General features: G+C 50.2%; 1 protein-coding gene across 1 annotated transcript; it reads right to left on the bottom strand.

The window, feature by feature from the left end:
• Positions 1-244: 244 nt before the first annotated feature.
• On the bottom strand, positions 245-9,849 carry KCNMB1 (potassium calcium-activated channel subfamily M regulatory beta subunit 1). The gene is made up of 4 exons (XM_077757139.1): positions 9,776-9,849; positions 7,770-7,927; positions 6,123-6,294; positions 245-1,232 (listed from the first exon to the last, which is right to left on the bottom strand). The coding sequence occupies exons 2-4, from the start codon at positions 7,901-7,903 to the stop codon at positions 963-965; spliced, it is 576 nt and encodes a 191-aa protein (XP_077613265.1). The 5' UTR covers positions 7,904-7,927; positions 9,776-9,849; the 3' UTR covers positions 245-962.
• Between the last annotated feature and the right edge of the window lie 856 nt (positions 9,850-10,705).

The raw sequence follows: 10,705 nt of genomic DNA, 5'->3' as shown, positions 1-10,705 counted from the left end.
AAAATATTAAAAAAAAACAACAACAAACCTAATGAAACCACACCGTCCTACTGCTGAAAGTTTAGAAAAGTACCAAATATAAAAAGAAGGATGAGGAAGAAAATTAAAATTTAACCACCATCCCAATCCCACTGTTAATATTTTGATATATATTTTAGCATATTTCCTTATAGCCTCTTGATATTTATATATATGTATAGTTTATTGAGGTGTAATTGACATGTAACATTACATTAGTTTCAGGTGTAGAACATAATAATTCGATATTTGTATATATTGCAAAATGATCACTGCAATAAATCTAGTTAGCATCTGTCACCATATAGAGTTACAAATTTGTTTTCTTGTGATGAGAACTTTTAAGATTTACTCTCTTAGCAACTTTCCAATATGTAATACAGAATTTTTAACTATGGTCACCATGCTATACATTACATCCCGTGACTTAAGTAGTTTACAACTAGAAATTTGTGCCTATGTGTGTTAATATTGGAATAAAAATGCATATAGCATTTAGTGGCCTAAAAGCAATATTCTAAATGTTCTGCATACGTGGGAGCTGCCGTTGTTTTTATTATGGAATTCAAAGAGGGAACAGAGGTTTGTCAGGGATGGCAAAGGTTGGCTTTTGAGCCAACTGAGAGAACAGAGGCACAGAGATAAGCATCATTGCTGTCTGTGGTCAGGGTCATCGGTGCAGTAGAAAATGGGTTTAAGTCAGCTGGGTGGGGACAGGTAATGAGAAGCTGTTACCAGCTGGCCTGGAGCTCTCTGAAGCACCCAGGAAGCTGTTGTATATTCCTGTTGGGGAATGACTTAACAAAGGAATCTCCCAAGGCCCGCCCACAGCAGAATTGGGATGGATAGGAGCAGAACAGTGAGAAGGCAGGGGAAGGAGACACGGATACATAAGTAGAGAGAGGCCTGGGGGCCCACCCAGTCCCCTGTGACCTGGCTGTGGTCTACCTCTGAGCCGCCAAGATGGAAAGGGACTGGTTGATCTTCACCATGGCAATAATGAGGAGGCCACCGGTAAGCAGGAAGGTGGGCCAGAAGAGAGAGAAGAGGAGGGTCTGGGGCCCGTAGAGGCGCCTGTACAGGACAGTGGTCTCATTCTCCCGAGTCGTTGAGAAGCAGTAGAAAATCCGGTGCTTGTGGAAGTTGGTTCTGACCTTCTCCACGTCGGCCCGGGCTACCTGGTAGTTTTCCAGGCTGCCTGGGATGTAGGAGCACTGTGAGGGGAAGCAAGAGCAGCCATGAAATTGGAAGTCCCTGTTTCTCTGGGCGAGTTGAGGGGCTGGCACGAAGTAAGGGAAAGTGCTGGCTTTGGAGTTGGGCCCCCGGGTGGGTGTTGGGACTGGATGAAGCTTGGGAGGCTGTGCCCTGCTTGGTTCTAGAGGACACCTTCATGGTGTCATTTGTGAGGACAGTGGCCCAGGAGCTGCTCAGGGTACATGCCGCACATTTGGAGGCGGGGGCCCAACCAGAGTCCTGGCTCTGCTTCCGTTGACTGTAGAACCTTAGGCAAATTGCTCACCTTTCTCGGTCTTGATATCTCATCTCTTAAATGGGTTAATAGCAGTATCTCCTTCCAAGGATGTTATTAAAGAAGGGCTTTGAACTTAACTGACCAATAAGTGACACAGACCGAGTGGGCTCTGCATTTGGATCCAGGGAAGAGGTCGTGCACTCGATTGCCCACGGGGCTTATACTGTAATGTCCACATGTGAAGTGAAGGGGCAAGGGCGAGGAAGAGATGACATGTGCCAGCTGACACTTGTCCTGGTGCCAGGGGCAGCTGTCTGGGGGATGGTGGGGCCTGGCGAAATGAAGAGAGCCAGAAGCATCCAGACTGGCAGTGACATCACTCCATCTGGACGATGGATGCCTTGGGATCCCGAAGACCTATGAAAGCCGGGCCTCCAACATTTCAAGAAAAGGCAGAACACCAAATTTTAATGTGAACTCCCACAATTTTAAAACATTGGCGAAAATCTGAATCAAAAACCCTCCGGGGTCTAGCCCTATGTGAGCCAAGCAGAAGATAATCGCAAGCTAGTATCTGACACTGGGATTCAAAGGAAAGAGACAGTACATTTGAAAGAGTCTGTGCAGGGAGAGCACAACACACACTTGATTCTGACACTGGTGGTTGTTATTAGGAGCCTCTGGCCTGGTCAGTGAGGTCCAGCTAGAAAGCTCTGCAGAGGACACACAAAGTGAAGACCCTGGATGTATCCACATTCTGTGCCAGGAGGCCTGAACAGTATGCATGTGAGGCTCTGGGAGATATTCTGCAAGGTGGTCCCCCGCCACAGAATCTGCAGCAGACCACCTGGCCAGAGCATAGCTCCCTACTGACTCTGAATTGTTGAGGGCGGGGCTCAGAAGACAAATGATTCCTTCACACACAAAGGTTTGAGACCACTGACCTAGTATAATCATGTCCAAGGTCAAAATGTGTAATGTTGAGCCAGCTTCTCCCCAGGCCTTGGTCACTTCTTGGATGTGAAATGAGACCCATCCCCAAAGCTGCCAGACCTGAGAGCAGTCATCCACAGTAAAGAGAATGGTGCATCTTGGTTCTGACAGCTTGGGAAGTGGGGGAGCTGCTGCTGGAATAGGTTCCCAGCTGGCCAGGGAGCAACTGAGGCTAGAGAAAGCTGCCTCCAAGGAAGGAATTGACAGTCAAAGTTGTTGGGCACTGCAGAGTCCCAGTAGCAGGTGAACTCAGAATTCTGAGCTGAGAAGAGCTAACCTATCTCCCCAGTACCTCTGACTATGACTTTGGGTAACCTACTCTTTTGAGTAAAGGTGTGGCTGTGGAGCCAAATAGACCTGGATTCAGCCATCCGTTCCAAGTCGTGTGACCTTGGTGAGTGCCACAACTTATCCAAGTCTTGCAAAATGGGTTTGTAAGGACATTAGAGGAGGTGATACATGGAAAACACCTAGCACAGAACCCAGCACATAGCAGGTGCTCAGTAAATGGAAGATGCTATCAAAAATAATGGGACTTAACTATGAAATTACAACAACAGCTCTTTCCATTCTTAAAGAGGGACTCACGGATAAGCTCTGAGGTGGGGGCTTGTGCCCACCCTGGGCCACTCTGGGTCCTTTGCCAGCATGTGGTCATGCGGGATCCTTTGGTGGGGCTTTTTGACAATACACTGGACAAGAGTTCACTCTGCAAGACTGACCTCAGAGGCCTGGGGCTAACTGCACCCTCTGTCCCCTGCCCTAGACCCAGCTACCCCCAAGTTATATGAAGGATCTGAAAAGGTCCAACCTTTCCCCCAAGTCCTGTGACATTGCTGTTCTCAGCACAGATCATGCAAAGGGGCTTAGAACCTCCCACGCTAAGGCTGGTGGGAGAACCAGGAGCTGACCAGTAGCCCCTTTCCTCAGAGTGAGCTGGGGGGAGCCAGCCTTGACTGGCCTTTCACACGTGAATCCAGAGCACACCCAGCTGGCTCAGAGTACGGGCTCCCTGTACCCCAGAGCCTACTGAAAGTAGACGGGGTAGCTGGTGCACCGACCTGGCTGCTTGGCAAAACCGCATAGGGGACTTTCACTGTCCCACCAGAGCAGCAGCCTGCCTTTAGCATTTCTCCTGGTGATGCCTGGGTGCTAGGAGAGAGAAGACAGAAGAGCCGGTGGCTACCAGCCTGCACTGTCCCTACAGGTCCAGGCAGAGGCTTGTCTCGCGTGCTGCGGACAGCTCATTCTAGGGGCAGATCTGGTCCCTTGCTCCTCTGAACTGGTAACCTCAGGGTCAGGGTCAGGCAGACAGCCTGCAGGACGGCCTGCTCCCAATTCCTATCACACCAGTGATCACTCCTGCTTGTCTTTGGAAATTTGCTTCCTGCTCCTTGGGATAAGTTAGCAGCCACTGAATGCCAAAGAAGAGCAGGGGTCCTAGAAGGAGCTGATTCGGGGGCCCAGGGAGCTCTACCCCCATCTGGTGAGGCTGGCGACCTTGCGCTGTCCAGACCCACTTCTCTGTGACCCCCCAACACTGTCAGTAATCCCACTGCGCACCGTCAGCGCCCTGCCCTTCCCATCCCTTCAGTTGCCAAACTCTGACTGTCAGCAGGCATCCCTACTGCAGGCCCAACCTCCATCCTGGCCGCTTGTCATAGCCCAGCCTCTCTGCCTGATCACTGAACTTCACACTCCTCTGGAGCACTCTGGTCCTGCCCCTAGGACCACAGACCTTTTAAAGACTCCGGTTTGCTCGCAGAAGTAATTCTAAACCTTAGAAACACCTAGAGAGCCCTAAAATTCTGTACCAGTTGGTCTGGTGTAGGAGCCCAGCTTCGTTAAGTCCCCACACGGTTCCAATGCTGGCCAGATTGAGCAGTGCCAGCTTGCCTGATCACATTTTAATTCCATAATTGCGTAGTGCTTGGCAGAGATGACAGACACACAGCTTGTACTGTGCCAGGACATCATTAGCATTTCCCTCCTTTATGGTCTACTTGAATTTAAATTCCTGGTAACCAGTAGAGCCATTTCCTGGGAAATGCTAGGGGAGATGGTGGATCGGTTCGGAGGCACTTATGACCCCCACCCCCTGCTAAAATCAGCACCATGGAGCATTATCTGGAGTGAACTTGTTCCAGATAAAGCTCTGGCCTTCTGATACAAATGCAAAGGAACTTGGTCTGTCCTGAGCCCAGGTTGATGAGAGACCTGTCCTGATCGGACTGCCTTGGCATTTGCTCTATTTGCTATTCAGGCAGATCGACCTCTACTTCTCTGAATCAGTGTGTTTTTTGGTAAAATGGTGATTGTAGATAAACTTAGCCCTTCCCCAATTCCCTTCCTTATGCTGGACTCCTAAAGCCTTAAAAGAAAATCTCTATTGACTATAAGAGTCTAACTCTGTCTGTTGTAGGATAGGTTCTTCCACCCACTTCCCTAATGGGGCTGTGTTGTGTCCTGCACTGGAATTCAGCCCTTACTTCTCCTTTCCTATTGTGTTGTGTTTGCTGTTTCACTCGGATATCCTTAAAGACTATCTTTTTAGCAAAAAAAAAAAAAAAAAAATCAGTAAAGTGTTTTCAATCATCTGTTTTTTTTTAAACATGGGAACTAACTATTATCCATAACTTGTAGCATTTTCATTAAAGTTTTGCTTCTCTCAAAAAAAAACAAACAAAAACCTTTCACAAACAAAAACCTTTCTGATTCCATAGGTGGGTCATGTGAAGCCCACCTCTGTAGCATCTTCCTGTCCCCCTGAGTTCTGCGTTAGTTTCTGCAGCACACCTTCTAGTACCTTCTCTTCTATGCCCTCCCCTTGCCGTGCATGTTGCCCTCCATGTTTCTGTGTATCTAATACCTGTTGGTTTTTAAAGACAAACCCACTTTCCTGACACCCTCACCTTGCTGTTGGCTAGAAACAGTTACTCCTGCCCTTGACCCCATAATACTCTCTGTTCCTCTCTACGGCACTGATCCCTCCCCACTAGATATTATTTCCCATATGAGCTCTCTCCTCATGCATCCAAAGCTCCTGACGCAGGAAGTGCCCAGTAACTATTGGATGAATGAGTGAATGAGTGAGTGGATAAGGCCAACTTGTATTTTCTATAGGAAAGACTAGGATGGTAGGTAGGGGGTACAAGGAGGTAGTGATGGGAAGATCTCCCAAGCACTGGTTTCCAGAGATTGCTCCACCCCTGGGCCTCTGGTTTCCTGGGGGGACGGAGGGGGATACATTGGCTCAGCTCTGGCTTTGGTCTCTCATTTGACTCACCTTATAGAAGTGCCTGCTATCCACCTGACATTGAACTCTGCACACTACACAGCCTCTGTCTTCATAACAACACTCCAGCAAAGGTGGCAGCTGAGTTTAGAGGGGCTCGGTGCCTGCCCCAGGTCATACAGCAGCTAATGGCAGAGCAAGGATTCCAACCCAGATCTGTCTGACTCCAAACCAGAAGAGCTAAGCCTGGCTAGACCTCACACCAGCTGTGGACCCTCATCATGTAGGCTCAGCTTTCTCAGCCTTCACTCTCTAGAATGGGGACGCAGATCCAGTTAGGAAGAGGCCCACACACTTGCCAGGGGCAGGGGAATATGTTCCCCCCACCACCACCACAGTCAGTACCTGCTGGTTCTGGTCGCGAGTGTCCTCCGTGTGGTACAGCATGGCCCACCGGCCCACAGCTGACACATTGACCCACAGGCATGGGTACTGTGGCACCTTTTTGCCCTCCAGCTCCTCCTGGTCCCTGATGTTGGTTTCAATCAGGTGGCACGTGGATTCCTGGGTCCACACACTGGGGAGACCATGCACACACACATATATCTCAGAACCTGGGAGGCACAGAGCAGCAGGCTTAACCCCTTTACAGAGACTAGGGCTGGGACCTTCATCTTGCTATAGAGGGGTGTGACCCCACTCACAAGGACCATAGAATCAGAATATCAATGCTTTTTAGCCTCTTACGTATCATCTACATAAATGATTCTCACCCAGGCTGCAAACCCCAGACCCCAGGGAGCTTTTGAAAAGATTCTCATGTCCAAGCCATGGCCAAGAACAAGTGACTCAGAACGTCTAAGGTGGGCAGACCCAGGCCCCGGTATGTTTTTAACATCCCCCTGCCTTGATTCTGATGAGTAGCCAGACCTGAGATGCCTTAGCCACACCATTCCCGCCACGCAGGAGGTGGAAGAAGAGTTCAGAAAAGTCAAGGGACTTTTCTGAGGCCAAGGGACTTTTCTGAGGCCACACAGAGGCCACACAGGCAGGTCTAAGTAGCTTCAGAATCTGTGCCTTTTCCCCTAAGAAGAGTAGATGTAGAAGGGACTGGATTTGTTCCAGGGTAGGGAGGTTGGTGGGGAGGACGCTTAACCTGGAGATAACATGTCAGAGGCACACAGTAGTCCCGTACAGCGCTTCTCTCGGGTAAGATTCCACCCTGGAATCACTCCAGGCTTATAAAAAGTCAGGAAGAAGCAAGCCCAAGGGAGGCTAACAGCCTCATCAACACATCAGCGAATCAATTGTGACTCATCTCCCGTTTATCAGGCAGGACACACATTGCCAGATGGAGGGGCTGTTAGCAGCTGGAGCATGCCCAGAGGCGAGGCTCTGAGACGTGTCCTCAAAAAGCAAGTGGAGAGGACTGAGTGTGTTTGTTCCAAATAGAGAAGGGATCCGGAACCTCACACCTTTTCCTTTAAAAGCGCGAGTGGTTGACATGTCAGGGAACAAGGGCATGGAACATTCTCTGAGATTCCAGAGCAGAGCTCCAGGGGAGTGGGCTTTGGCCCAGTGCTACATTTCCTACTCTGAAAAGCCCCAAGATGAAATGTTATGTACAATGAAGTACTGAACTCCCTGTCACTTGAGATACTCAACAGGAGAATAGACGCACATCTGACTGGGAGGTTTCAGAAGAGGAGTCAAACTGTGCAAATGAGCTATGAAAATCTAGAACTCTCATTTCTCCTGGAATCAAACTCATGCTGGAGCACTTGCTCTGATCCTTCACTGTTTCATGTGAGAAGGACCTCCTATGTCTTCCGCCCCCAGGTCCCAGAACCCCAGAGGAGTAGGGTCCAGTCAGGCTGACCCTCCCCGCACTTAGGGAGTTAACCCTAAATTGACCCTAAGATTGGGGATTGTCCAGACCTGCTTGCCTGATGTGAAGTCAAGGGGAGGGGTAGGAAGAAGGCCGGGGTTCCTGGAAGACCAGACCCTTAGGAGAATGGCTGGAGGAGGGGGGCAGCCGGGAGAGTTCAGTACCTCTTCTGGTAGAGGGGCAGCATGGTCGTGCCCAGGATATAGTAGGCAATGACAGCGCACACCACCATGGCCACACCCAGGCAAAGGGCTCGAGTCTCTCCCCGCTTCTGGGCCATCACCAGCTTCTTCCCCATGTCCACCGCAGGCAGTGATCATTTCTGGAGCCACAGAGGCAAACAGACATGAGATGAGCTCAGGCAACAGGTAGTCCCCACAAAGGGGGACAAGTAAGAAGGGAGGGTACTCAAAGATCAACATCACCTCTAGTTTTATGTGGAGCTTTGCAACTTCAGAGGGCTTTCTTGTCCCCATATAAGCCTCCCATCAGCTCTGAGAGGCAAGTATCATCCCCTTTCTACAGTTGAAGGATCCGGGGCCCAGAGAGGTAGACTGACTAGTCCAAGGGCACACAGTGTGCGATAGGCTCAGTAATGGTCTATCAGAAGAGGAGGTCCGTATTCTCAGCCCTGGAATCCTCAACTGGTACTTTACAGGGTAAAGAATTTATGGATGCTGAGATGGGGAGATGATTCTGGACTATCCACGTAGACCCTAAATGTAATCGAAAGGGTCATTTGACAAGAGGAGAAGGTAATATGACCAGGGAGGACAGACTGGAGTGATGAGGCCACATGCCAGGGAGTGTGAACAGCCACCAGAAGCCAGAGGGGACAGGGAACAATGGCTTGTCCCCTCAGCCTCTGGATAGTGTGCAGCCCTACTGACACCTCACTGCCTTTGGACTTGGAAGAGGGGAGAGGAGGAGAGAGGATTGGCGAGGAGAGGGGTAGGGACGGGAGGAGAGGAGAGAGGATGGGAGGGAAGAGGAGAGGAGGGGAGGGGACAGGAGGGGAGAGGAGAAGCCCCCCTGTCACAGAGAAGTTTCGAACCTGCTGTCTGTTCAGATCCCACTTGTCTGTAATGCTCTGGTGAGATTGTTACCTACACCGATTAAATAGGTTTGCAGAGTTGTGATAAATGCTCCTAAAACCACTCAGGAGAAGAGAATGGGGTGAGGACATGGGCATGGATATGGTTATCAGGGTGGATAGGATTTAACAAACACAGTGAGGGGCTTCAGACAGGAGGAAGGGTAGGAACTGCTGACATCCCCTGCAGCCTGGACAGGAAGAAATGGATTGCTGTTACAAGAGGAGGGATTTCAGTTAGACTCCGAGAAGAACTTCTCACTTTTGAGAGTTGCTAAATATCTCTATACTTTTTGGATGTATCTCCCATTGAGAAAAGTCACTCAAAGTCTCGGGTGAATTTAGGAAAGATGGAGAATGAAAAAGAAGGTAGGATTTTGGAGGGTCCGCTAGACCTGGTATTTTGGTTATTCTTTTCCTTAAGGACAGAGCGTAGAGTATCGTGTTTAAGGGTTTGGTGGAGTGTGGGGCAGGGAGGACTCTGAGGTCAGCAGATCTGGGATCGAATCCTGACTTTGCCACTTAGCAACCATGTCTATAAAATGAGAATAGTAGTACCTGCTTCAGGGAGCTCTGACAAAGATCAAGTCACACACCAAATATCACTTATTGATCACAGTGTCTGGCCAGCGCCAGCACTCACTAAGCGTTAGCTATGAGTGTAAAAAAGGGAGCCTTGAAGGTTTGGAGCAGAAGCCTCCAGTGCTCCTGTGGAGCCAATTTTTGTCCCACTCCTCCCCTGGGATCAAACGCCGGGACTGGCCCTGCTCTCCTGCTCTCCAAGTGGCTGCCCTCTGCTGCTCTGGGAGCTGGGACCGGAGGGCCAGGACACTGAGCTACTATAGTGATCCAGCCATGGAGCGCTCCCCCCGTAGGCCACCGACACCATGGGCCCCGACACCAGCAGTTCTAGTCTCTCGGCTGACACCGCTGTCAGCCCCTCTGGAGCCCAGAATCCTGATGGACCTCCCTTAAGGAAGGAAGTTCCCGTAGCCAGCGTCTCTCCCCCGCGATCTCCCCACTAACCCTGGGTCGTTGGAGAAACCACTCCCCGAGGGCTCTGGATGCACTACTCACAGTCTCCCGTGCCCTGGAGTCTTCAGCAGGCAGACACTTCTCGCCTGGCCCCCTGCCCCCACCCCAAAAGAGGCTGCCTGAGCTGCAGTGAGAAGCTTGGGCTCCCAGCCCATCTCTGGGAGAGCGGGCTTTGGTCCCCATCTGGGACGAGCCTCCATGCCCAAACATGGTCAAGTCTGAGCACACAGCCCCGGGACACAAACTCGAGAGAGTAGGTACCAACCCCGGAGACAACAAAGGCAGCTGTTACCAGGCCCCCACACATGTAATTTTGAGGGTCTGTAGAAAAGAGATTTTAAACGACAAAAGACAGCGAAACTGAGAAGCCAAGAAAGACTATCCCGGTACATTTGGAGACATTTCTTCGTCACTCAGTCTCTCTGATCTGGCACAGAAGCCAGGAATGGGAAATGATTTTTCTTTTGTTGACATGAGGGAAGGAGGAGGAGTTAGAGCTCCAAGGGGTTGGGCTTATCTGCCACCAGGGGGCTGGTATTTCCCCAGAGGAGATTCGAGACCCTTCAGAGTCTTTGGCACTTGCATGCTGTGTGACCCTGTGCAGGTCATGGCACCTCTCTGAGCTTCAGTTTTCTCAACTATGTTATTGGGATTTTTTAAAACTTACTTTGTTCAGGGTAATGAGGAATGTTAGGGATAATGGAGATTTGAGACAGAGGAGGAGAAATCCAGCTTTTAAAGCCCAGTCAAGCAGAAGCTGAAAGCAGTGAGAGTCCCACAGCTGTCCCAGGCAGCCAGGTCCGGGGACATCCTGCTCAGCCAGGTGACCTCCCAGAGACTGTCCAAATATAGTTTGGGGTCAAGGGCAGAAATCTTTTCCTCTCAATATGACAAGTGAGCAGAGAGTGGGTCTTATAAGACCATAGCCCTCGCATGTAGCTTGATGATGAGGGACACAGGACCCAGAGTGAA

This window comes from Crocuta crocuta, unplaced genomic scaffold (genome assembly GCF_008692635.1).
Source record: "Crocuta crocuta isolate KB4526 unplaced genomic scaffold, BGI_CrCroc_1.0 scaffold131, whole genome shotgun sequence".
Lineage (NCBI taxonomy): Eukaryota > Metazoa > Chordata > Mammalia > Carnivora > Hyaenidae > Crocuta > Crocuta crocuta.
This window is presented reverse-complemented; position numbering and strand designations above follow the sequence as displayed.

Excerpts from the sequence above, each read along its gene's own strand:
- KCNMB1 (XM_077757139.1), bottom strand. The coding sequence starts at position 7,903 with ATGGGGAAGAAGCTGGTGATGGCCCAGAAGCGGGGAGAGACTCGAGCC. Across the intron at positions 6,295-7,769 it reads CTGCCCCTCTACCAGAAGAG|TGTGTGGACCCAGGAATCCA; the intron begins GTACTGAACTCT and ends TGGTCTCCCCAG. Across the intron at positions 1,233-6,122 it reads CTCGCGACCAGAACCAGCAG|TGCTCCTACATCCCAGGCAG; the intron begins GTACTGACTGTG and ends TTCCCCTCACAG.